Raw genomic sequence first — 26,353 nt, forward strand, 5'->3', positions numbered from 1 at the left:
ATCCTCAATGTTGGCAGAGGGGCCTGGTGGGAGGTGACTGGATCATGGGAGTGGACTTCATAGCTTTTCTCATGATAGTGAGTCGAGTTCTCATGAGACCTGGTTGTTTAAAAGTGTGTAGCACTTCCCCCTTCGCTCTCTCTTCTTCCTGCTCCAGCCATGTAAGATGTGCCTGCTTCCCCTTTGCCTTCCCACCATGATTGTAAGTTTCCTGAGGCCCCCCCAGCCATGCTTCCTGTGGAACTGTGAAATGATTAAACCTCTTTTCTTTATAAATTACCCAGTCTCAGCCAGTTCTTTATAGCAATGTGAGAATGGACTAATACAGTGCTCAATAAATGTTAGCTAATATTAAAAGACAAAACAAATACTAATTAGAATTGTCTCAGTAAACTTCTGGTATAATTCAGATATAGGGAATGAAGTAGAATTGTGGATGAGTTAGCTATAAAGCTAAAAAAAAAACCTCTCAAATATACTGCACTAGAATAGTCCTACACTAATATCGTAGCAGTGAATAGCCACAGCAAAGGGTGTGATCTAGAAAAGAATAACAATAAAGAACCAGTCTAACTTAGGCACTTATGGTAACAATAAACAAAAAAAGTGACCCTGCACATTTTTGAAACAAATATCATTATATAATAGTCGAAGTTGTGATTTATTTAAAACCAAGTCCATAATTGCTTGGGAAATATACTAGTAATTAACTAAAATGATTAAAATTGACACATGGCTTCCAGGCATTCAGTTATTTTACACTATCTAATTCAGCCTTGATAATGTTAGATATTTTTGCCTACTAGTAACAGAAAACCCACGTCAAAACAGATTATTAACAAAAACAAGACATAATCAGACAGCCTGAAGTAGGGAAACTCTAGAGTTGGCTAATTCAGCAGTTCATTGACCCATTAAGGACCTGAGATTATTGTCTTTGTGCTCAGCATATCATGGATGCCCGCTTCACGTTTTCAAAATGGCTACAGTAATCCAGGCATCACATTCTCATGCTCCAACATCCAGAGCAAGGAAAAAAAAATCTCTCTCTCTCTCTCTGAATCTTTCTGAAATCTTTTCTTAGTTTAGAAACTTTTTCTAGAAGCATCTCCAACAGACTTCCCTCCTGTCTCATTTGCCATAATTGAGTCATAGCCCTTTCAAGAATAATTTTGAAAATCAAGAAGAGAATTTCCCTGCTTGATTTGGACTAATCAAGATAGACCTCCTATGGCTGGAGCCTGAGTTCACTTCTCTGAAGCACATGGCTAGGAAGAATATGGTGTATACCTAAACCAATCTGGGATACTGTTGGCAAGGCTGAAGGTGGTAAATAGCTGTTGGTTAGGCAGCCAACAGTGTCTGCTACACAGCCACAAAAATTGGCTGTAAATTTCTGACTAGATCACAGTATTTCAGACTATTAGGAAGTTGTTTTTTAAGAGAAAGCATTTTTGAACCGGTATAGATTTGCAATTTATATTGTCCTAGCTCCACACCCCTGCATCATGAATTTTTTTATTAAGTTTTATATTTATTTATATTTTTTGTTTTAGTTGGTATAGTCAATTTTTCATTTTAGTCATTCTAATAGGGGCTCAGTGATATCTCATTGTGATCTTTTTTTTCCTTTATTTTCTTACATAGGTAAATGTATGTCATAGGGGTTTGTTACACAGACTATTTCATAACTCAGGTATTAAGCCTAGTAACCATTAGGTATTTTTCCTGATTCTCACCCTTCTCTCACCTTCCATCCTCCGATAGGCTCCGGTGTGTGTTGTTTCCCTCTATGTCATAAAAAAATTTGTTTCACATAGAATATTTCAAAACCCTGGTCAGTCCCCAAACTGACTGATTTCTGATTTTGCATGAAATCAGAAATTAGCTAGAAGTTGCTAAAGAAAAAATAAGAGTTGTCAATAAACATTTATACCAGATCACCTACAGCAGTGCTGTTTATCAAGTGAATCAGAAGTTTTGTCCAGACCCACAGAAATGAAATGGAGGGTTGTTTTTTGTTTTGGGGAGGATTTTTCTGTACAGTGGTATGTCTTTAAGCTAAATAATAGAACCACTTATTGATTGGCTATTAGTTGTAATTCTAAAACTTAACTATTACATGGTAGGACATTGAATTGGATATTCCCTGGCCTTAGGTTAGTAGGTGTTTGCTAGATAATTTAGACCAGGGGTCCCCAACCCCCAGGCCATGGACTGGTACTGGCCCGTGGCCTATTAGGAACCAGGCTGCACAGTAGGAGGTGAGTGAAGCTGAACTCCACCTCCTGTCACATCAGTGGTGGCATTAGATTCTCATGTGAGCATGAATCCTATTGTGAACTGCACATGTGAGAGATCTAGGTTATGTACTCCTTATGAGAATCTAATGCTTGAGTCATCCTGAAACCATCTCCTGCTCCCCCGGGGCCATGGAAAAATTGTCTTCCACAAAACCAGTCCCTGGTGCCAAAAAGGTTGGGGGCCACTGATTTAGCCTATACCTCAGAGCTTGTTAGGTGATAATCACCCAAGTCCTGTTTATTGCCCTTGTAAATCAGCTTAAGGCAATGCTTATCAATAGGAAAATGTCAAACAGTATTAGGGTCACCATGTCTTCCCTGGTGATGTAATTAATTTTAGAGATGCAGTAAGGCCTTTTATGTAGCGTTATCCAGAGTTCATTCAGATGTGTTCCAGTCCTTTAAACTGAGAGCTAAAATCAAAGAGGGCAGAGAGAGAATAACTAATATTCCTTGAACTCTGCCAGCGGCTTTTCCTGCTTCTTCTCCTTAATTTACTTCCTATAATTGCTCTGTACAACTCAGTAACCCATGTTATAAATGGAAAACCTGAAGACCAGAAAGGTTAAGCAACTTGCCTACATTTATACCAGTAGTAAATGGTGAAGCCAGTCATTCTGACTCTAAAATCCTTGGAGCCCTCTAAATCATAATGCAATCATAAATAGATCTGTGGTATCTGTATATTTATTTAAAAGTGTATGGAATATTCAAACACAAGACAGTTATCTGTTGCTGAATGATATTTTATTAGCTTGATAATTTGGGCCTGCCCTTAGCATTAATAAGCTTCAGCACTAGTCACAAGACTTTCATTCACTGGTGGGGAACTTTCTTGTTTTAAAAAATGCAATTCAAGAAAGGGCATCTATTTCTTGGGGGCTGCGGTGACAGCAGGCTTCTCTTCACGGGTGATGGGAATGGTGCGCTCAGGGCCAGAGACCTGTTTCCTTGGTCCATTCACAGTGAGGACCCCATCAGATGACAGGGATGAAGTAATGGTGAGAGGGTCTACATCAGCTGGGACCCGGTATTTCCTGTGGAACTCCCTGGAGATGAAACCATGTTCATCCTAACCCAAAAGAATGAGGAAAGAGGCAGAGAGATAAGAACAGGAACTATTATCACCTGCCCAGAACTCAGGCATCCTGATTTCCCCTTAGGTGAGACCAAATGCCATGACAACATAGGAAAAATAAATAGTGCTTCGTTTCGGTTTGCAGCTAAGATGAAGTTGCCTAGGTAGTCACTCCTACCAGTGAGAATCTGAGAAGTCTGAAACAGTCCAACACTTCATTGTTTTTCAAACCCTGAGGCATAGATATGTTTAGGGGTATTTCCCAAAGGTTTAGATCAATGTTGGCTGGGCCTACAGAATTTGGAATCTCATTTAGAATCTGAGTCCCTGAGGAAGCCCTGAAATTGTCCTGACTCTTCAGGAATGTCCCAGAAGGTTCCAGAACAATAGGACTGCTGCTGAAATTAAAAAAAAAAAAAATGACTCCATCCAAGGAGACTATGACCCAAACCTAAATCATATAAGCAAAATTGAAACAGCCTGAGGACATTACTGAGGACAAACTGTACTGGTTGACACACAGGTCCTGAGCTATCGTTAAATGATGAGAAGCAATTTTAAAGCCCTCTTATAAAGTCATAACAAGCTGTTCCATTTGTCAGAACTCCCCCAAAGAGTAGATGACTTTAACCCGTATGCCTGCTGACTCTCAAGCATGTAGCCAAACAGGCTCTCGTTAACTGATTTCCACATGGGCTGTAGGGGATTAAAGACTGAGCACAGCTCTGAAATTTAGACAAACCAAGTAGTTCAGCATTAAGATGGGCTAAAGAAGAGACACGGATTCTTGCACAGCTAAAACAGAAGTCACAACTCAAGTGCTTTTAGGGTACCTGTAGTTAATGTAATTATGCAAAGCAACTAGGTGTCTGACAGCCCTATACCTAATCAGTGGTTCTCAACCTTGACTGTAGATTAGAATTACCTTAAAAATTGCTGATGCCTGGGTCCCACCCCTAAAAATGCTGATTTAATTGGTCTGGAGTAGTGCTCGCTTCGGCAGCACATATGCTAATTGGTCTGGAGTATGCCTGAGCATTAGGTTTTTTGAAAGTTCCCCTGGTGATTCTAATGTGGCCCAGATTCAGAACCACTGGCTTAAATGGGGCATCAGCATCCCATCATCCCATCTAAGGCGATCAAATCAAAGGCCACATCTCTGGCCATAACAGTAACAACAGCTATATGTCTATCCTAACTTAGTCTTCTAGACATTGATTTGTAACCCCTGATCCCGACTATTATGGCTTGGGACTGGAATGTAGCCAGCCTCCAAAGCTGATAGCACTACCTGGACCATTACAGTATGCACTGAATGAATGAGCAGAAAACAAAAAAAGAAGCTACATACCTGGCGCTCTTCATGTTTTCCATGCACCTCAATCACATCTCCCAACACCTTAACTTTGAGTTCCTCTGGGGAGAAGTGCTTCACATCCAGGTTGACAGAGAACCTGTCCTTCTCCAGGCGCATCTAGAAATAGCAAGGTAAGGGAATGGGATGGGAGAAAGATGGCAAAAATACTGATTACACAGGTGCTGTCTTATTCTGCAGAGCTGCTTTCTGTCCAGGTAATTCATCCTTCTCTTCTCTGCTTAAAAAATCTCCTTTTTAAATAAACATAGCTGTCTGCTTCAGGGAGCCACCACAATGATACCTAAGGCTCATGGTGATCAGACCCAAACTTTATTTACAGGGACAGAGAAGAAGACAGATCACCCAGGGGACCAGTCGCAAGGATGGGTGCAAGCCTGGCATCTGCTGCCTCTCTGACTCCAATGCCTGGCTTTGTGGTTTGTCTGTGAGACAAAGGCCTCTTCTTCTGGCTCAGGTCTCTTTGCCAGTTTTCCACCCACCCAATCTGGAATGTTCTGCTGGTCCTGCTTGTCCTTCCAAAGCCCTTGCCCACTCAGCTCCTGTTTACTCACACTTGAATATTTTTAAACCAGAGTGTTATCTGTGACAGCTCTGTCAACCTTATTTTTTCACCCTGTTCTTCCACCCTCTTAGGACAAATGGGGGTCCTTATATTGTTTCCTCGTAAGGCTTGATTGGACCCAGGCCAGTGCCCTGTCATAGCCCTGAGAAACCCAGAAAATCATAGAAGAGGGAATAGAAAGGCAGAAAATACCCATGGGGATAAACAGCTCAGGATGAGGCAGGGCTCTCTCCTGGCTCTGAAACCTGAGATGGTAAAATTGGTCAAGAGTCCAAGGTGTTAGAAGAGATAAGCAAAGGAGTTTGAAGGCAGCTCTTTCCCTGCAGATTGTCATGAACCAAACCAGAAAGGGGTATCCTGTAGAGAAGTTAGGGGACGGAGGATAAACTTGACAGTGCATGAAAAAATGTAATAAATGGGATAGAGAGGACTATCAAATAGAAACAGGTGATGGGGGAGGAAGACACTAGCAACCTCCTCATTTTTCTTCACATTTGGACACACATGTGCCTAAAATGGTTTAGGCAGGGTAGGAAAGGAAAATGGATGGAGAAGTTTCCAGGAGGTTCCAGTAAGGACTCTCCCGTCCTAGCAGTGGGGAGACTTACCTCTGAGAGTCCAGTGTCAAACCAGCTGGGTGCCCGCAGGAAGGAGGGTGGCCGAAGGTAGAAGGGACTCAGGGAAGTAGACGTCGGGAAAAGATCAGACTCCAACAGGTGCTCTCCGAAGAACTGGTCAAAGAGGCGGCTGGGGGAGTGGAAAGGAAAGAAGGGGCGGCGGATCCAGGGGTGGTGGATGGCGATGTCCATGGTGGCTAGGTGAGTGTGAGGGGTCAGCTGGCTGATCAGCTCCTTCAGCTGCAGCTACAGCCAGCCCCTTATATATGCAGTCTTGTGAAGCTTCTGGAATGGTGATGTCAGGGGTTTTATTATCCTAGCTCACCGCCGGTTCATGGAGACTTGTGATCCGGGATTTGGCAATGTGACACATACCCAGTACTCACTGAGCTAAGAAAAGAGAGACACAAACACGTCTGAGCCGGCCAGTGACTTGTCATGGTCTTGTTTCACTAGCTTTCTGTCCACACCCAATGGCACCCACCCCCACCCCTGTTCTCTGAAGCTGGTACAGAGTCAGGAATCCCAAGCAGGCACGCGGGGTGGGGGGAGGATGGGAGCCGGGGTAGTGTGCCCCTCCTCCTCCTTTCCAGTCCTGAATGCCAGGGGAATCAGGCCAGCAACTATCTTGGGCCTGGGCAGGGACTGGAATCTTCCTAGGCTGAGCCCCAGGGACATTAACTCTTTGTGAGTCCTTGGAAGAGAGCAGTGATGGTCAACATGTCAGCACCAGCCATCTGCCTCGTGCCCTGGGTTGACCTGGGTTTCGGAGAGGATCCCACATCTGGGCAGAAAGACCCCACCCCCTGAAAAAAGAGCAAACAGATTTCTTGCATCTTTCGTCCTATGTGGCTCTCAGAACATTAAATCCAGGAGTGCTTTAGGAATTGGGTGCACAGTGCCTGCCACCGAGGAGGAGAAAATGAGGTGTGGAAACGTGCAAACCGTTTGTGAGGGTCTCAGCGAGGCCTCTTCATGCCCCAGGCACCACCAGCTCCCCCTCCCCAGCTCGTTCCCAGCCAGGACCCTCAGCTGTCCTCTCAGGCCCCCTGCGACAGCTGAAGAGTGTGCGGGGGAGGGGACTAGGGGTCCGGGCGGCGCTGGTCACACCCTCGTTGCTCTCACTCAGGGCCCCCACTCCCAGCCCCTCCCCCCCAAGAGGCTGGGCACTATTTTGGGTGGTGTCGACCCCGCCCCCACCTCCTATCGAGCCCTGGCTCTCCGGGCAGCTGGAGGGGTCGCGCTGCGCCTGTTGGGGCTGCACCTCGGACCAGGGCTTCTGCTGCATCTGCAGCCATGTCGGGCCGCTCAGTGCCACATGCCCACCCGGCCACCGCCGAGTACGAATTTGCCAACCCGAGCCGCCTGGGTGAGCAGCGCTTCGGAGAAGGTATGGCACAGACACCACCCCCTTGTCCCCCACCCCCACCCCCTGAAATTCTGGGCTGACCTCCCAACGTTGCTGGCCTCCACCCCACTCTGGGCTTAACTGATCTCCTGGGACCAGCCACCCCCCACCCCAGACTACCCCTCATCCCCTCCAAGCAGAGATCTTTCCCATTCCTGCTGACCTCAAGACACACTTGGTGCTTGCAGTGCTGATACCTGCTCTTTGCCGGCCTGGGTGTGCCTCCTTGTCCCCCTTCTATCCACCCAGGCCGTTTGGTGCCTCCTCCTCCTCCCCCTCCTCCTCCTTCTCCTCCTCCTCCTCCCTTTCCTTTCCGTTCTCTTTCCCCTCTTCCGAGCTGCCTTCTCCTCCTAGCTACAGTGTGGCCTCCCTCCCGTTCCCTACTCCTCCTGACTCCCCTCTTGCTCTTCCCGATCCCTCCTCTCCAGATTTCCCATTTCGCCCCTGTGCCAGCCTCATCCTCCCTCATCCTGCCTCTTGCCTTCTCTCTGCCCTTTAGGCCTCCTGCCAGAAGAGATCCTGACCCCCACACTCTACCACGGCTACTATGTCCGGCCTCGGGCCGCCCCAGCTGGGGAGGGCAGCAGGGCAGGGGCCTCCGAGCTTAGGCTCAGTGAGGGCAAGTTCCAGGCATTTCTGGATGTGAGCCACTTTACCCCAGACGAGGTGACTGTGAGGACTGTGGATAACCTGCTGGAGGTGTCTGCCCGGCACCCCCAGCGCCTGGACCGCCACGGCTTCGTGTCCCGAGAGTTCTGCCGCACCTATGTCCTGCCTGCTGATGTCGACCCCTGGCGAGTCCGAGCTGCTCTCTCCCATGATGGCATCTTAAACCTGGAAGCACCTCGGGGTGGCCGACATTTGGACACAGAGGTCAATGAGGTCTACATCTCCCTGCTCCCTGCGCCTCCTGATCCAGAGGAAGAGGAGGAGGCAGCCATAGTTGAGCCCTGATTGCCACAGACCCAGCACCCAGCAAATCCCTCTCTACCTCCCAAGGTGATATGGGCAGCTGCCCACCACTCCAGAGGTAGCAGCATCCTTGGGGGAAGGGAAAGGTGCATGGTCCACAATGTATGGTTTGGTCCCATGGGACGTGTCATAGCCTTGGTTTAGTTTTGGGTGGAGCTGAATAAACCCAAATCTCAGGGCCTTGTTTGTGCTGCTCCCTATTCTGTGGCCGGGAAGCTGGGATGGGGAGGGAGGGAGGAGGTCACAGCCAGCTAGACAAAAAGCTCCTCAGTTTGATGTGCCCAACGTCATAGGACCCTGAGCTCGCACTTGGATGCTGAGATCACACCCGGAAGCTGACTCTGGCTCCAGATCAAATTCCTAGCCATAATTTTCTCACAATGCAACAAAAGAGAGAGTGATCCTGGGAGGGAAAAGGGATATGCCATCCAAACAGCCCAGAGGGCACTGTCTGAGCTGGTGATTAGAGACACAAAAACAAGGGTCTCCAGACTGTCTGGCCCTTTTTGGGTAGGAGCTGGGAAAACGGTTTTTGGCTGGTGAGAGTTGACTAAAGTCCTGGAGTGAATACTTTGTTTTCATGTACTAAGGTCTGTCCACTTAAACGGTCACTGATTTTGAGAGCCTGAGTATGCATACACAGGGCACAGACACAAAGCCTCTCCAATTATCACGGAACCCCATTACCTTCCCATCCTCTGGGGGTATGGTGTATTCAGGAAAGCCTGAGGTCTGTCCCCTCAGTTATTCTCTGCAATCAGGAGAACATCCAGCTACATGATTTGGGGGAGGTGTCCAAAAGACCTTCCTGCCTCCAAATACATATTTTATTAGGCTGTGGTAGATACCTACAATTCTTCCATTAAAGCAGTTGTTTCTTGGCTGGGTGCAGCAGCTCACACCTGTAATCCCAGTACTTTGGGAGGCCGAGGCAGGAGGATCACTTGAGCCCAAGAGTAAGAGACCAGCCTGGGCAATAGAGTGCAACCTTGTCTCTACAAAAAAATAAAAATTAGCCAGGCATGGTGGTGCATGCCTGTAGTCCCAGCTACTTGGGAGGCTGAGGTGGGAGGATGAGCTAGGGAGGTTGAAGCTGCAGTGAGCTGAGATTGCGCCACTGCACTCCAGCCTGGGTGACAGAGTGAGACCCTGCCTCAAAAAAATTAAATTGAATTGAATTAAATTAAGTGGTTGTTTCTTAACTTTTGGGAGTTATAGACCCTTCTGAAAATCTGACAAAAGCTATAGCTGCTCTCACCAGAAAAATACATATGCTCCCAAATTTGGCAATACAATTTGAATAGGTTCCCACAACTCTTCAGACCCATTCACATACCCCTCTTAGGGATCTGTGGACCTCCAGGATAACAGAAGTCACTTGAGGAATTCAACTTTTGGTTAAAAGATTGCTGTCTATTAAAAATGAAAGCATGCCCCAGAGAAATAACATTTGACATATTTAATTGTTCATTCATTCATTCAATAAATATTTATCAAACCTCATGTAATACACCATGGGGGATATACATTGTAAATATAAATTATAAAAACTATTAGCTTTTATTGTCAACTTTCTGGAATCTAGTTGAGAAGAAAAATAATAAGAAAAGGATTCTACTTAGACTTCAACCAAAATAGCTTCACACTGATATGTTTTGTAACTGAGCTTTATTTAAAGGAAAGGGTTTCCTAGCTATAAGAAATTTGAAAACTTCTGATTTAGTCCAAATCCCCTCTTCATTCAAATGCTTTTAAAGTTATTAATCAACTTATTCTGGGACATTCTGAATAACAGACAACTTAGAACTTCTCACGGTAGTCGTTTCCATGTTCTTCATTTTCTTTTTTAGACAGGGTCTCGTTCTGTTGCTCAGGATGGAGTGCAGTGGCATGATCATGGCTCACTGCAGCCTCAACCTCCCTTGCTCAAGCAATCCTCCTGCCTCAGCCTCCTGAGTAGCTGGGACTACAGGTGTGTGCCACCATGCCTGGCTAATTTTTTACTTTTTCTGGAGATGAGGTCTCGCCTTGTTGTCCAGGCTGGTCTTGAACTCCTGGACTCAAGCAATCCTCTATCCTTGGTCTGCCACAGTACTGGGATTACAGGTGTGAGCCTCTGTACCTGGCCTTCCATTTTCTTTTTGGTCTTAACTGATTTAACCGTTATAAATTCCTCCTTTTGTTGAATCAAAATCTGCATTTCAGTAACTTCTCTGGAAAACAAATACAATGGTTTTTTCACTGAAAATCCTTCCGATATTTAAAGATAACCATCCTGTCTTCCTGAGGCTTCCCTTTCCCAGCTAAACATGCCTAGTTCTTTTTTTTTTTTTTTTTTAAGACAAGGTCTCTCTCTGTCACCGAGGCTGGGTGTACAGTGGTGTCATCTCCCCTCACTGCAACCTCCTCCTCCCGGGCTCAAGCAATCCTCCCACCTCAACCTCCTGAGTAGCTGAGGCTACAGGCATGCGCCACAACACCTGGCTAATTTTTTGTATTTTTTGTAGAGACTGGGTTTTGCCATGTTGTCCAGGCTAGTCTTGAACTTCTGGCCTCAACCAATCTGCCCACCTCGGCCTCCCAACACGTTGGGGTTACAGGTGTGAGCCACCACACCCAGCCATGCCTTGTTCTTTCAACCATATCATACAGCACTTTCCACATCACATATTACCCAGATAACTTTATTTTGAACATACTGCCTTTTGACAACGTAACTTGAAATTCAACATCTAGACCTAAAATTATTATTCCAGTCGTGGATTGACTGGTACAGACTTCAGTGGAATAATCAATATCCTTGTTTATCACTTCAGGCTTCTATTAATGCTGCTTTAGGCATATCAGGTTTCCTGGCTACCACAATGGTCTATTCCTCTATTGATTTCTTTGGAGTTTCTGGTCATCTAAAAATCCCTTACGTGATTTCCTTTCCTTTTCTTTTCTTTTCCTTTTTTTTTTTTTTTTTTTAGAGACAGAGTCTCACTCTGTTACCCAGGCTGGAGTAAAGTGGTGTGATCACAGCTCACTGCACCCTCAAACTTTCTTGCTCAATCCTCCTACCTCAGCCTTCTGAGTAGCTGGGACTACAGGCACACATCACCACACCTGGCTAATTTTTCAGCTTTTATACTTTGCAGAGATGATGGGTTGTTGCTATATTGCCCAGGTTGATCTTGAACTCCTGGGCTCAAGCGATCCTCTTGCCTCAGTCTCCCAAAGCAGTGGGATTACAGGCATGAGCCAAGCCACTGTGTAAACCCAGCTGCTTAGGTGCTTTTTAAAACATTACAGAAGGGGTGGCTAAAAAGGAACCAGATTATGGAGGGCTTTGAGTGCCAGGCTAAGCAGTTTGAACTGTATCCTGTAGGTGATAGGAAATCATTAATGGCTTTTGAACTGGGAGGAGAAGGAGTGGGTAACAAGATGAAAACGATACAGTTAATGGTAGAGTAGAGCACAGAATGGATTGCATGGAAGAAGCATGGCCATGAAATAGTGCAATGATTAGGGCACAAGAAAAGAAAGTAAGATGTGGGAACCAGGAGTGGTGGGAGGGTTACTTCAGGCCAGAAGTTCAAGTCCAGCAGGGTCAACATAGCAAGACCCTATCTTGGCCAGGTGTGGTGCCTCACACCTGTAACCCCAGCACTTTGGGAGGCTGAGATGGGAGGATTGCTTGAGGCCAGGAGTTCGAGACCAGCCTGGTCCACATAACAAGACCCCCATCTCACATTAATTAAAAAAAAAAAAAAAAAGACCTTGTCTCTAAAAAGTTTTTTGTTTTTTTTTTAATTAGCTAGGCACAGTGGTGTGAGCCTGTAGTCCCAGCTACTTGAGAGGCTGAGGGGGGAGAATCTTTTGAGCGTAGGAGTTTGAGGTTGTAGTGAGCTAGCCACTCAACTCCAGCCTGGGTGACAGATTGAGACCCTGTCTTTAAAAATAAAAGAACGAAAGAAAGAAAGAAAGAAAGAAAGAAAGAAAGAAAGAAAGAAAGAAAGAAAGAAAGAAAATAAGATGCTTTGTAATAATAACAACAATACCTAACTCTTACTGAGTGTGTCCCATGTGCCAGGCCCTGCACTAGAGCTTTATTTTTCACCACAATCCTGTAAGATTGTCACTCTTACCCATGTTTCATAAGAGGAGGAGTTTGTCAAAGTCCAGGGTATTCTCTGTGGAGTGCAGAGCTGAGTGGTGGGCCCTGAACATCCACTTAAAGGACAATAACCAGGCATCCGAGGAAAACACTAAAAATGGGGTGAGAGAACTGAACACAAGAATGATGGGTTTCACAGATTCTCCTAGAGCCCATATTTTCTACTGGTGAGTGCGGGTGAGTCTAACTTTGGGTTACTGGAAGGAGACGCAGAGTTGAGGGGTAAGTGGAGAATCAGTAGTTCTGAACTGTGGATAAGGAAATGAGTGGTTAAGAAGTGCTGAGGCCATCCTGATCATAGAATCATCTGATTTTATACCAGAAAGGGGATTAGATTCAGTTTTTTTAATTTCACAGCCCTAGAAACTTAGGCCCTATAAAGGTTAAGTGATTTGCCCACATCGATTTCAAATAGTAAGGGAAAATATATGAGGAAGCCATTTCCCCAAACTTAAGTTTCCAAGAGACTCCAGTATCCCAACCCAGATTCTGTACAAAAATAATAAGAAACTGGTACCAATTGCCTCGAAAGTGAAACTCAGTTAAACCTGAGTGGTGCTGAGCAAACTACTACATTAGGCACTCATCTATTATAGAGGATATATTTCAAAGACAGAGTGATGTAATGGAGAAGCATTTCGTAAGGAAACCAAGAGCCCTTTTCTATCTCAGGTTTCTTTTTATTGAAGCTTGAGGCTCAAGTTCATGGCTTCATCAAAAGACGCTTCAAATCTTGAAGTTGAGATAGCTCTCACCTGGAGCCCGTGTGTTGTTCTACCCTTTGGCTGGGAACACAGTCACCTGGGAATCATTCCAGCAGGTGGCTTCAAAAGTCCAACCTGCTAGGTTGAAATCTGACACTGACACAGACTCCGGGAGCTGCCGCGGAAAGCTCAACCAGGAACCCGGAAATGCACAAGCCTCTTGATGCATAAAAACAGCTGGGCTCCCTTGGAGACAGAGCGCCATGGGAAACCGGGTCTGCTGCGGAGGAAGCTGGTGAGTAGGGTGGAAGGGCAAAGGGGAACATCTATCTCTGTTGGTGGATGTAGAGGCCCCGAAAATCAGAGCACCTGGAGAGAGTTGTCTGCCAGCCTCCCACTGCCACCTTCCTCTGCCTGGTACCTCCTTGTTCCAACACCAGAGCAGCACCTCCTTTCAGGAGGCCTTAGAAGACAGAGCCAAGTGGCCGGGCGCGGTGGCTCACGCCTCTACTCCCAGCACTTTGGGAGGCCGAGGCCGGCGGATCACGAGGTCAGGAGATCGAGACCATCCTAGCCAACATGGTGAAACCCCGTCTCTACTGAAAATACAAAAATTAGCTGGGCATGGTGGCGCGCGCCTGTAGTCCCAGCTACTCGGGAGGCTGAGGCAGGAGAATCGCTTGAATCCGGAAGGCGGAGGTTGCAGCGAGCCGAGATCGCGCCACTGCACTCCAGCCTGGCAACAGAGCGAGACTGTCTCAACAACAACAACAAAAAACAGAGCCAAGCTAGCTGTCTGCGGAATGGCCAGAGCAGGGCAGGAATATTGAACCGGCATTGTTTTTCTGTGCCCTCTTCCTCCCTTTCCCCTTCTTTCCCTTTCTTCCTGGATGAGAGTAATAATTGTAGCATTTGAGAGCTTTCTATGTGCCAGACATTTTACAGTCTCATTTAATTTTTCCAATACTTTATGAGGTAAATGGTTTTGCCCCTCCTCCTATTTTACAGTCAGCTGAGAAACTGAGGCTCAGAGAAATTAACTAACTTGCCTAAGGTCACATGGCTGGTAAGCAAGTAAACCAAGATTCCAACTGAGGCCCACCTGACTTCAGAGGCCACCTTTTGAACCACTGCATAATATTGCCTCTTAGATCAAGCAAGTCAACTTTGAAGCAATGTTTATTTAAAAGGGCGGAAGTGCCGGGCGTTGTGGCTCACGCCTGTAATCCCAGAACTTTGGGAGGCCGAGGCGGGTGGATCACGAGGTCAGGAGATCGAGACCATCCTGGCTAACACGGTGAAACCCCCTCTCTACTGCAAATACAAAAAATTAGCCGGGCGTCGTGGTGGGCGCCTGTAGGCCCAGCTACTCGGGAGGCTGAGTCAGGAGAATCCCTTGAACCCAGGAGACGGAGCTTGCAGTGAGCCGAGATTGCACCACTGGACTCCACTCTGGGTGACAGAGCAAGACTCCGTCTCAAAAATAAAATAAAATAGAATAAAATAAAATAAATTAAATTAAAGGGCAGGAGTGGTCGGATGCAGTGACTCACACCTGTAATCCTAGCACTTTGGGAGGCTGAGGCAGGCAGATGACTTGAGGCCAGGAGTTCAAGACCAGCCTGGCCAACATGGCAAAACACCATCTCTACTAAAAATACAAAAAAATTAGCCAGGCATGGTGGCACACGCCTGTAATCTGAGCTACTTGAGAAGCTAAGGCACGAGAATCCCTTAAGCTTGGGAGACAGAGGTTGCAGTGAGCTGAGATTGCGCCACTGCAGTCCAGACTGGGCAACAGAGCGAGACTATGTCTCGAAAAAAAAAAAGAAAAGGAGTTTGAGACCAGCCTGGGCAACATAGGGTGGCCCCATCTCTACAAAAAAATTAAAAATTAGCTAGGCATGGTGGTGCGCGCTTGTAATCCCAGGTACTTGGGAGGCTGAGGCAGGAGGATCACCTGAGCCCTGGGGGTAGAGGCTGCAGTGAACCATGATCACACCACTGCACTCCAGTCTGGGTGACAGAGTGAGACCCTGTCTCAAAAATGAAAATAAAAATAAAAGGGCAGAAGTAGGAAAAAGAAGAATATCCATGGAATATCTGAGTATGACTTTCACACTTATTTACTATGTGACCATAGGTAATAAGTCCCTTAATTTCTCTGTATCCATCCTCACATGTAAAATGTAGATAATACATCCTACATTGTGTAGATCACAGGCTTATTTTGAAGAGCAAAGGATATAGCGTATGTGAAAACCTCATAATAAATTATCTGTGGCATTGTTACTGTTCTTTCCCAGAATTTTCATCACTGCCATGCCGTAAATTCCTGGTCCTGGTTTTATCCTGTCTACCGCCTTCCATGCCTGGGGCAGATCTGGAAGATGTCATGTTATAAATAAAGCATCATTATATTTAGATAGACAAGTGAAGTGCATTGGAAAACACACAGGTTTTGGAGTAGTACATTGGATTCAAGTCCTGCCCTACTACTCATTCATTTATCCATTCATTTATTAAACAATGTTTATTGAACATGTACTACAGGCACAGTGATAGACACAGAAGACATAGTAATAAAAGGACATTTGGTCCCTGCCTTGTTGAGTAAGAAATACCCTGAAGGTCCAACGTTTGGTAACTGTCTAAATACATGGCATATCCAATTAATGGAAAATACGTAGCCACTTCATAAAGAATGTTGGAAGAACACCTAACATCATGGAAAATTTTACTCTTTATTAAGTTAGTAAAAAAGGCCCTTCGTTAACCCGTCTGTAAAATGGGAACAAAAATATGTGTTTCCTGGAATGTCAGGATTGAAAAAATAAAGCACCCTTTAAACTCTGAGATGCCCTATAGACATAGGACATCCAGAAGCACAGAAAAGCTTCTAGAGAAGGAGATGTAACAGCTTCTTTTATTCTCTTTCTTCCCAAGTGTTGGTATTCTTTTTTCATTACTGATTAGTTCTCTGATGGTGATAGTCATTAGTGGTCAACTTTTACTCATGCTCATTATATGCTAGGAGCCATGCTAAGTATTTTACATTTCCTGTTTTATTTAATCCTTACAATAATCCCGTGAGGTCTGAATTATATTATCATACTCATTTTTTTTTTTTTTTGAAACAGAGTTTTGCTTTATCTCCCAGTCTGGAGTGCAGTGGCACAATCTTGGCTCACTGCAACCTTAGCCTCCCAGGTTTAAGCGATTCTCGTGCCTCAGTCTCCCTAGTAGCTGGCATTACAGGTGCGTGCCACCACGCCCAGCTAATTTTTGTATTTTTAGTAGAGACGGGGTTTCACCTGTTGGCCAGGCTGGTCTTGAACTCCTGACCTTAAATGATCCGCTCACCTTGGCTTCCCAAAGTGTTGGCATTACAGGTGTGAGCCACCGCACCTGGCCTATCATACTCATTTTATTAATAAGAAAACAGAAGCCCAGAGAGGTTAAAAATTTGCTGAAGTTCTCACAGCTATTCTGACCTCATCAGTCTGACTCCAGAGCCCATTCTACAGACACTATACCAAATAGTCTAACCAAAATCTTTTTTTTCCTCTTCAAATACTAGTAGGATTGAATAAAACTTTGTTCTCTATTTTTTGTTATCTCAATAAACCTCCAGAGGCTTAAAGATATTATGGCAATTGAAGATATTTTTATTTTAAAATATTCTTTATTGTTATTGTTTCTGATTACAAAGGTAATAATCATTCATTGAAGAAAATTTAACTTCTGCAATGAGCAGAAAATAAAAAGCACCATAAATAAAGCACCCAGAGATGATGGGAACATTTTAGTGTATTTCCATATATTTTTTAAATGTGCACAGTTTTTATTCCAAAACATATCTTTTTACTAACTTAATAAAAAGTAAAATTTTCCATGATGTTCGGTGTTCTTCCAACATTCTTTATGAAGTGGCTACATATTTTCCATTAATTGGATATGCCATTTCTTTAGTCAGTTACCAAATCATGGACCTTCAGAGTATTTCCTATTTTTTGCAATTTAAATAATGTTATAATGAATATCCATATTTGTACATGATAATTATTTCTTAGGATATGGAATTGCTACATCAGAGGGTATACACATTTATGTTTAAGGATTTTTATACTTATTGCCAATTGCATTCTAGGAGGATTGCACAAATTTTTATTTCTATTACCACTGTAGAAGAATGCCCACTTAGTTTCCTTAAATCTAAAAATAAAATCCCATCGCCTGTGTATCTAAATGAATACTCACTCCATTTGGGTTGTGTCCAGGCATTGCACAATATCTAACTTGAGAACAGGCTCTGTTCACTAACACTGGATAGCCCTAGTCTATGTATTTTAGGACTAATATTTTCTGTATCCATTTAAATAAAAATAAGTAGGTAAAGAGTAGTAACAAGTGGCAAAGAATTAGAAGATTATCTCGTTCTTAGGATAAGGCTGACTGAGCAGCAGTAACATAAAGCAAGAGCTGAAGTGGCAGAAGAAGTAGAAAAACACAGGAGTAGTTTTTCTTCTGAACCACCTGTAGAGTTTGGCTGGAGACTCAACTGCTGTCAACTGAGCAAGCTGTAGCAAAACCAAAAATCACATCAAAACAGAAACCTCTGTCAAATGTGTGTGGAAAAATCCTGACTTTTTCCCCACAGTAGTCCTCATGATTTAGAAGTCAGTCTTCTCTCTCTCGCCCTCTCAAATTAGCAAAGAAGGAAACCTCCCAGGAGATGAGAGATCAGGCAGACAAACAGGGTTGGTTCTGGCAAGAGTTGGAAATGTACTAGCAAGAAAGCAAGAAAAAGAATCCGGAGTAAGCCCCAAACTATTTAGCCTATTTCCTCAGTCAGTGTTGTCTCTCTGGCATCAAACAGTTAACAATCACGTAGACACACGGGCGCCATTGGGGACCCCAGGGGCTCAGAAATAAATATAAGAGGTCTGCCCTACAGTGAGGGCAGGATAGCTGAGTCACTCACCAAATTCAGTGCTCCCTGTTCTGTAGACAAAGTTCTCTAAAGGATGTTAAAGGTTAAACATCTCTCACTTTCTCTGTTAATTAAAAACAAGGACAAGGAAGCAGGGAGGGAGGTCACTTGTTAAGAAAGGGCCTTGAGGGGCTGTAATTAGTTAGCCCTGGTTGTGGCAACTTCCATGACTCCCAGAATAAAAGTCCCAGATTGGTAAAGACCCCAGGAAGAAAAAAGCACTGAAGAAGAGGCAAGAGGGTCTCTGGATCCAAGAATATTCCATCATTTGACAGATTTCCCTCACCCTCTGCTGGAATTAGCCTGTTAGACAATCCCAGAATAGCTCTCAAGCCAGATACATCCCTGGCATGTAGTGCCTGGTTGCCTGAGGCTGTATTTTGGGTCTGGTTATGTCAGTTGTACTACTCCACCTTCCAGAACCATCCATGTGGGAGAGGTGTGGTACCCTTGACTAATGCTTTGGGACTGAACCTGGCTCAGGGTGCATCTTTGTTAGAGGGAGGTAGGGGAAGCTCATCAGAATGTTAGGAGACCACAGAGCAAATGATGATGGAGGGAAGGCAGAGGCCAGGGCTCTTGCACATGGGTGATCTGTTTTTCCTATTACAGGAGTTGCCCATCAACTTTCCAGAAGAAAAAGAAAACAGGTAACTTTGGGGCTGGGGGAGGGAACCTGGGGGAGGCAAATTAGAGAAGACAATAGAGCTGCAATCTTTGGAAAGGGCAGAAGGGTAGAAAAGGAATGAAAGGATAAAGGGAGACAGCATACCAAAGAGAATCCAGGTTGCTGCATTCAAGACTAGTTCTGAACCTCTGGATCTTATCCTTTCCATTATTTCAGAGTGGCAGGGTTGGTTGTTCATTCTTTCATTCATCTAGCAAATATTTACTCAGCACTTACATTCTATGTGAGGACCTGTGTGGGTCCCAAGGAGGCAGAGAGGCACAAGAGGAAAGACACATGATCTCAGCCCTGGAAGAGCTGAAAATCAAATTTAAGAGATAAATTCATATAAACAAACAGTTGTAATATCATCTACTGGTGCTGTAATAGATGTGTACTCATGCTGTGGGAGAATGAGAGAAGACACTGATGTCAAAATGTCAAAGAAATAATAGCAAATGGCCAGGCGTAGTGGCTCACGTCTGTAATCCCAGCACTTTGGGAGGCCAAGGTGGGGCGGATCACTTGAGATCAGGAGTTTGGGACCAGCCCGGTCAACATGGTGAAACCCCATCTCTACTAAAAAGAGAAAAACTAGCTGGGCACAGTGGTATGCGCCTGTAGTACCAGCTACTTGGGAGGCCAAGGCACGAGAATTGCTTGAACCCAGGAGATGGAGGTTGCAGCGAGTCGAGATCGCGCCACTGCACTCCAGCCTAGGCAACAGAGTGAGACTCTGTCTCTAAATAAATAAATAAAATCAAAGTTCGCAAGTCAGCAGAGGAGGGAGAAGGTGTTTTAGGCAGATAAATCAGCTCATGAAAAAAAAAAAACAGACTGACCTGATTCAAAGTGGCTGATTGGTATAGCTGAGCACTTCCCACCTTGCATTGTAAGTGTGTTTACTTATTTTTATTTATTTGTCTCCCCTAGCAGGCTGTAAGCCCCCTGAGGTAGAGGAAACAGCTTACTCATCCTTCTACGCCCAGAACATGGCACAGAGCCTGGCACACAATGGGTTCTCTTGTTGAACTGTGTTAGGGGCTAGTGAAAAATGAGGATGGAAGATATTATGGCCAGATTGTGAAAGGGCCAGATTGTAAACCCGGCTAAGGAGTTTGGATTTAGGACTAGTAGACATGAAAGAAGTGAGAATGGAGGCAGGGGGATTAGACAGAAGCCTGCCGTTAATAGTTTAATAGTGATTTGAAGAAGGCAATCTCAGTAGAGACAGGGAAGAGAGAATAAATTTAAGTTGGATTTCTTCCCCTCAGGAAGCCAAGCAAGACGGACACTGAAGCCGCAGCCACAACAGCTGCAGCAGAATCTCCCAAAGGTAATGACAGGTCTCTGTCCCCTCTCTGGGGCTGCTCGGACATGGGATCCCAGTAGTCAGCTCTTTTGCACTGCAACAGACACATTTCAGTCACCTGTAGAATTTGCTGGCTCTGTCTGTCCTCCGCTGTCTGTCCTTTGCTCAAAGGAGCAAAGCGAAGGGACATCAGTTGACCTGCCCCTGCATTGGAGGTGAGGGGCAAAACCAAGCCATGAATCTCCCTTAATGCTATCCATTCCTCGCAGGGCCATGAAACAACAGGACATACGTATGAGCGGGTGTTACAGCAGCAAGGGTCTCAAGAGAGGAGTCCAGGCCTCATGTCAGAAGACAGCAACTTACATTATGCTGACATTCAAGTGTGCAGCCGTCCCCATGCCCGGGAAGTGAAACACGTGCATTTAGAAAACGCTACAGAGTATGCAACCCTTCGCTTCCCCCAGGCCACACCTCGCTATGACAGCAAGAACGGGACCCTGGTGTGAGCGCTGGGGAGGAAGGCCCAGTCCATCGTTAACCACTACTCCTGTGGGGGAAGAACCTACTGCTTTGGGGAATTGGGTGGCAACCCAGGGATGTTGGCCACGTTTTAAGCTTAAAGAACTCCAAAGCCCCTGGAATTGTGGGCGTCCCATTTTCTCCCCTGGCCTCTTACTTGCCACTGTTAGGTTAGAGTTAATAGTTGGTTTAGCTATGGGTGGATAGCTAAACTTAGCTATCCACATGAGGTTAGGTGGAGTGTGCAGGGAGATAGGTCTTCGACCCCACCATTGTTGCTCCTGCTCTTGAAAAGTGCAGAAAGAGCAGGTAAAAAGTTAGCCCATAAGCACGTGGGCTGATCTCGTTGGACTTTAATTAATGGTATCCTTTTTCACACACCTTAAACTCCAAAGCTGAAGGGGAGGTGCTCTGGAAAAGCATTCTGAGCTTTTACATTCAGACACTAGGGCTGGCTTGGGCCATTTCCTCAGTGGCTGAGTCAGGTTCCAGACCTTAACAGACAAATGGGGGAAGGGGGCTGAGGCGTGGAGGAAGCGCTTTCAGGACCTCAAGTCAGTGATAACCGACAGCACAGCGAGGCCTGGAAACTTCCCTCGGAGGGACTGTTGGCTCTCGCAGGTGCGGGGCCGCTAGGATCAATAAACGGCCTGAGAAACCTGCCTGGCGCGTTTTCTGGGGCGGGGCCCCGAGGCTCCTTGCGAGGACAGCGGATCCCGCCCAGTTTTAAGGGCGGTTCGAAAGTCCAGCCAGTAGACAGGCCTTCCGGCCCCACCCCCAGGCCGCGGCTGGAGGTGGAGCTGGAGGGGGTGGGGTTTAGGAGAACGGGGGCGGGCTACCATTGGCAGAGGGCGCAGTTCCTGGGGCGGGGGTCCATGCCGGGATTGGTTGTTGTCGGAGCTCCTGGGAGGCGGATCCGGAACGGCAGTGGGGGGAATCTGGGTCCAGGGGGCGCGGTCTGGGCCCGCAGGAGGCGGGATCCGGCGGGCCAGAGGCGGGACCCAGGCCGGCAGGGGCTGGCTCGGGCTGGCTGGAGGCGGGCGGGGCTTGGGGCCAGCCCCCGCATCACCATGGCAGCGGGAATGCCGCGGCAAAGCCAGAGCACCGGCAGGCCGAGCCCAGGAGGGCTGGGGACAGAGATGCTGAACCAGACGGACCCATCATTTAAGAGGTAGGTGCTGAAAGGTGGCGAGTAACAAAAATATTACCCAAGTTGATCATCCACATCGAAACTGGGGACACGCGGAGGTGGCGAGGATGAAGTGGGTAAGAGGAGGCTAAAATTTCAAAGACCAAACCGCCCTCAGCCTTGTACATTCTTAGTGTGCAGTTTCCTGCTTCAGACTTTCAGAGCTTAGAGAGGAGGGGTAACGCACTCCCCTTTCTCGGTCTGTTCTCCGTTCTCCCCAGATACCGCTGCCTCTCTGCTTGTCCCTAAGAGGGATGATTAAAGACTGGTAGAGTACTGAAAATGAAATTGTAGCAAACGCACACACAAAAGTTGGCAATAATAGTATCGGCCGGGCGCGGTGGCTCACACCTGTAATCCCAGCACTTTGGGAGGCTGAGGCGGGCGGATCACTGAGGTCTGGAGTTCGAGACCAGCCTGGCCAACATGGTGAAACCCCGTCTCTACTAAAAATACAAAAATTAGCCAGGCATGGTGGCACAGGCCCGTAATCCCAGCTACTCAGGAGACTGAGGCAGGAGAATCGCTTGAACCCGGGAGGCGGAGGTTGCAGTGAGCCGAGATCTCGCCAAAGCACTCCAGCCTGGGGGACACAGCAAGACTCCATCTCAAAAAAAAAAAAAAAAAAAAAATAGCCCCATAAAGTGTGAGAATTTAAAGCACTTGCGACAAGTACATAGTTTGTAGTCAAATGTTGGCTGCCATTATATCATTACCATTATCACTTTTTCCCGGCCCGTTGTCTGGCAAAGATTCAATGCAGGCAGATTCAGAAAAGGTGGGTTGGAGGACTGACCCCCACCACTAATTGGTGGAGAAACTCTGTAGCCTATTTTCTATATATTAAATGAAGGTGGCGGGGCGTGGTGGCTCACGCCTGTAATCCCAGCACTTTGGGAGGCTGAGGCGGGCAGATCACCTGAGGTCAGGAGTTTGAGACCACCCTGGCCAACAATGCGAAACCCTGTCTCTACTAAAAATACAAAAATTAATGGCCATACCACCCTGAACACGCCCGATCTCGTTTGATCTTGGAAGCTAAGCAGGGTCGGGCCGGGATAATACTGGCGAGGCGCGGTGGCTCATGCCTATAATCACAGCACTTTGGGAGGCCGAGGTGGGTGGATCACCTGAGGTCAGGAGCTCGAGACCAGCATGCCCAACATGGCGAAACCCCGTCTCTACTAAAAATACAAAAAAATTAGCCGGGCGTGGTGGCCGGGGCCTGTAATCCCAGCTACTCTGGAGGCTGAGGCAGGAGAATCGCTTGAACCCGAGAGGCGAGGCTGCAGTGAGCTGAGATTGCGCCACTGCACTCCAGCCTGGGCAGCAAAGCGAGACTGCATCTCAAAAAAGTGGGGGGGGGGAAAAAAGGTAGAAACATTAACTCTGTTTTCAAAGATTATTTACTGCAAAGGTCAAATAAGATGATGTAGATGATAGTACTTCGTAAGCTTAAAGTGCTATATACAAATTTCTGTCTTTAGATTATACATGCCGGGCCATGCGCGGTGGCTCACGCCTGTAATCCTAGCACTTAGGAGGCCACCCGAAGTCAGGAGTTGGAGACCAGCCTGGCCAACATGGTGAAACCTCATCTCTACTAAAAAAGTACCAAAAATTAGCTGGGCATGGTGGCACGTGCCTGTAGTTCCAGCTACTCGGGAGGCTGAGGCAGGAGAATCGCTTGAACCTGGGAGGCGGAGGTTGCTGTGAGCCGAGCTCGTGCCAGCGCACTCCAGCCTGGGCGACAGAGCAAGATTCTGTCCCCCCCACAAAAAAAAGACTTACACATGTTGTCTCTCTGGGTTAAAACTCAGTTTCTGAGGATAGAAGGAAGTAAATGCCAGTAGCAGAGCTTCCAGTATTTCTCCTGATTATCTTCAGAATACTTCCTGTGGTCCTTGACTGATAAATATAGGAAGAAAGGAAAATGCATTGTTGCTTGACTAACGATAGGGGAGTATTACTCTTCACTTTATTAGTATTAATACCTAAGCAACTAGGTTTAAAAATGCCACTGGGTTAGCTGGGTGTGGTGGTGCACACCTGTGGTCCTAGATACTTGAGAGGCTGAGGTGGGAGGATCACTTGAACCCAGGAGTTAAAGGCTGCAGTGAGTTATGACAGTGCCAGTGCACTCCAGCCTGAGTGCCAGAGTGAGACCTTATCTCTAAAAAAAAAAAAAAAGTAAATTTTAAAATGCCACTGGGATAGCCCTGTTGTGCTAGTAATATCTGCAGCTGGACTTCCTGCTAACTAGGGTCCTATTTCTGATACTTCAAGATGACTTAAGTTGGTAGGTTTTGGGGAGGAGTCTGGCCCCAACTCGGTTAGTTGAGCTTTAAATTTTTTTTTTCCTGGCTTGTTATTTTGTACATTTCTTATTCTTCCTGTTTTAGGTGGCCCTGATTCGTCTCTTCTAGGGACTCTTGAAGATGGGGACCCAAGTGGTTATGAGATTCAGTAACTCCTTGCTGCCAACAGAGCCTTCTGTAAGTTTTTGGTGTACTATTGTGAAAAGCGTGATGATGTTACTGGAATTTCAATACAGTTCTACTTCTGGGGATTTCTCCATCAGGACTCAGATCCTGGAACAGAATTTTAATATATTTGTCTTTTTTTTTGCTTTTCCTTCTTGTGGAAATTCTATTAATAGCTCTCTTGGACCTCGAGTCATCTTTTTCTGGAATTAATAAAATAAGGCAGGGGTTGAGAAATTCTAGCAATTAATCAGAATGTATGCGTTTTTAAAAGATTTAAAGTTTGTTATAGCAATAATGTATGTTAATTACAAAGCATTGGAAAAATATTGCAAACTATGATTTTAAAAAATGCTAACCGTAATTCTCCCACCCAGAAGCACACTGTTAATATTCTGGAAAATATTCTTGCAGTCACTATATATACATATATATATATAGTGAGCGATCTCAACTCACTGCAACCTCTGCCTCCTGGGTTCAAGCAATTCTCCTGCCTCAGCCTTCTGAGTAGCTGGGACTACAGGCACGTGCCATCACACCCAGCTAATTTTTTGTATTTTTAGTAGAGAGGGGGTTTCACTGTGTTAGTAAATTTTTAACATGCGATCATATGCTGCGCAAACTTTTTAACTTGCTTTGTTTCACTTAACGTTAACATAAAATTGTTAAAATGTTTGTTTTAATGTGGGCACGTTTGGTAAACATTATAATGGCTGTAATTTTCTTAACCACTTCTCTGTTGTTGGACTTTTAGGTTCGCTCACCCCTGCCCCCCACATTGTAAATAATTAATTTCCTTATTTAGGACTACGTCAGGCCAGGTGAGGTAGTGGCTTATGCCTGTAATCCCACGACTTTGGGAGGCTGATGCCAGGATTGCTTGAGGCCAGGAGTTCAAGACCAGCCTGAGCAACATAGTGAGACCCTCCTTTCTTTCTTTCTTTCTTTTTTTTTTTTTTGAGATGGAGTTTCATTCTTATTGCCCAGGCTGGAGTTCAGTGGCACCATCTTGGCTCACTGCAACCTCCGCCTCCTGGGTTCAAGCGATTCTCCTGCCTCAGCCTCCCGAGCAGCTGGGATTACCGGTGCCCACCACCATGCCCAGCTAATTCCTGTATTTTTAGTAGAGATGGGGTTTTACCATGTTGATCAGGCTGGTCTCGAACTCCTGACCTCAAATGATCTACCTGCCTCGGCCTCCCAAAGTGCTGGGATTACAGGTGTGAGCCATCGTGCCTGGCCGAGACCCCCCCTTTCTACAAAAAATTTAAAAATTTGCTGGGTGTGGTGGCATGTACCTGTAGTCCCAACTACTCAGGAGGCTGAATGAGGTGGGAGGATTGCTTGAGCCTGGGAGGTCGAGGCTGCAGTGAGCTGTGATTGTGCCTCTGCACTCTAGCCTGGGCAATAGAGTGAGACACTGTCTCAAAAAAATTTTTTTTAAAGACTGATGTCAGGCCAGGTGCGGTGGCTCACGCCTGTAATCCCAGCACTTTGGGAGGCTGAGGGGGGTGGATCACCTGAGGTCTGAGACCAGCCTGGCCAACATAGTGAAACCCCATCTTTACTAAAAAAACAAAAATTAGCTGGACGTGGTGGCGGACGCCTGTAATCCCAGCTGCTCGGGAGGCTGAGGCAGGAGAATCACTTGAACCCGGGAGGCAGAGGTTGCAGTCAGCTGAGATCGTGCCAGTGCACTCCAGCCTGGGTGACAGATTGAGACTCCATCCCAAAATAAATAAATAAATAAATAATTTAAAAAAGACTACGTCAAAGACTGTCAACATTTAAAATAATAAATTACCTCGTACAACAATTGTAGCGTCAGATTTTGTATACATCTTTCAGAAGGCAGCTGGACATCAGTTAGGAGTTAGGTCCTTGATAGAAATCAGGCTACCTGTTGCAATGAGACCTTGAATCTTGCAGAAAGATGATTTGATGTTAGTGTAATTACTGATGTGGAGCTCTGACACCTGATCAACTGATAGCCCAGAGGCATA

General features: G+C 45.9%; 4 protein-coding genes across 7 annotated transcripts in view; 3 read left to right on the forward strand and 1 right to left on the reverse strand.

Annotated features, from left to right (window-relative positions):
• Positions 1 to 3,028: 3,028 nt before the first annotated feature.
• CRYAB (crystallin alpha B) lies at positions 3,029 to 18,204 on the reverse strand. Of its 4 annotated transcripts, none has more exons than XM_019036658.4 (4): positions 18,166 to 18,204; positions 5,930 to 6,328; positions 4,733 to 4,855; positions 3,029 to 3,375 (listed from the first exon to the last, which is right to left on the reverse strand). In XM_019036658.4, exons 2-4 carry the CDS (start codon positions 6,128 to 6,130, stop codon positions 3,172 to 3,174), a joined length of 528 nt encoding a protein of 175 aa, XP_018892203.1. In that variant the 5' UTR covers positions 6,131 to 6,328; positions 18,166 to 18,204; the 3' UTR covers positions 3,029 to 3,171. The 4 variants fall into 4 exon arrangements, with proteins under 4 accessions (XP_018892203.1, XP_004052166.1, XP_004052165.1 ...); XM_004052118.5 differs by lacking the exon at positions 18,166 to 18,204 and adding an exon at positions 7,544 to 8,016; XM_004052117.5 differs by lacking the exon at positions 18,166 to 18,204 and adding an exon at positions 7,510 to 8,016.
• HSPB2 (heat shock protein family B (small) member 2) lies at positions 7,145 to 8,498 on the forward strand. The gene is made up of 2 exons (XM_031015785.3): positions 7,145 to 7,328; positions 7,846 to 8,498. Exons 1-2 carry the CDS (start codon positions 7,235 to 7,237, stop codon positions 8,298 to 8,300), a joined length of 549 nt encoding a protein of 182 aa, XP_030871645.1. The 5' UTR covers positions 7,145 to 7,234; the 3' UTR covers positions 8,301 to 8,498.
• Positions 12,710 to 21,334, forward strand: C9H11orf52 (chromosome 9 C11orf52 homolog). Its single transcript, XM_004052119.5, has 4 exons — positions 12,710 to 13,476; positions 18,787 to 18,824; positions 20,116 to 20,177; positions 20,423 to 21,334. The coding sequence occupies exons 1-4, from the start codon at positions 13,445 to 13,447 to the stop codon at positions 20,660 to 20,662; spliced, it is 372 nt and encodes a 123-aa protein (XP_004052167.1). The 5' UTR covers positions 12,710 to 13,444; the 3' UTR covers positions 20,663 to 21,334.
• Positions 21,335 to 21,676: 342 nt separating this feature from the next.
• The window catches only part of DIXDC1 (DIX domain containing 1), a 102,778-nt gene continuing 98,101 nt past the window's right edge, over positions 21,677 to 26,353 (forward strand). Inside the window, exons 1-2 of the mRNA XM_019036656.4 lie at positions 21,677 to 21,846; positions 24,267 to 24,359. Of these exons, the coding sequence (XP_018892201.1) occupies positions 24,303 to 24,359 (57 nt within the window). The 5' untranslated portion in view covers positions 21,677 to 21,846; positions 24,267 to 24,302. The remainder of the gene's footprint in view (positions 21,847 to 24,266; positions 24,360 to 26,353) is intronic.

The sequence above is a fragment of the Gorilla gorilla genome, chromosome 9, assembly GCF_029281585.2.
Source record: "Gorilla gorilla gorilla isolate KB3781 chromosome 9, NHGRI_mGorGor1-v2.1_pri, whole genome shotgun sequence".
Lineage (NCBI taxonomy): Eukaryota > Metazoa > Chordata > Mammalia > Primates > Hominidae > Gorilla > Gorilla gorilla.

Bases quoted from the DNA above. Each gene is read 5' to 3' on its own strand.
- HSPB2 (XM_031015785.3), top strand. From the start codon at position 7,235: ATGTCGGGCCGCTCAGTGCCACATGCCCACCCGGCCACCGCCGAGTAC. The intron at 7,329-7,845 runs GTATGGCACAGA...TCTGCCCTTTAG, and splicing joins TGAGCAGCGCTTCGGAGAAG to GCCTCCTGCCAGAAGAGATC.
- CRYAB (XM_019036658.4), bottom strand. From the start codon at position 6,130: ATGGACATCGCCATCCACCACCCCTGGATCCGCCGCCCCTTCTTTCCT. The intron at 4,856-5,929 runs GTAAGTCTCCCC...TGCTATTTCTAG, and splicing joins TTGACACTGGACTCTCAGAG to ATGCGCCTGGAGAAGGACAG. The intron at 3,376-4,732 runs GTATGTAGCTTC...CTTTTGGGTTAG, and splicing joins GAAAACATGAAGAGCGCCAG to GATGAACATGGTTTCATCTC.
- C9H11orf52 (XM_004052119.5), top strand. From the start codon at position 13,445: ATGGGAAACCGGGTCTGCTGCGGAGGAAGCTG. The intron at 18,825-20,115 runs GTAACTTTGGGG...TCTTCCCCTCAG, and splicing joins CCAGAAGAAAAAGAAAACAG to GAAGCCAAGCAAGACGGACA. The intron at 20,178-20,422 runs GTAATGACAGGT...CATTCCTCGCAG, and splicing joins TGCAGCAGAATCTCCCAAAG to GGCCATGAAACAACAGGACA.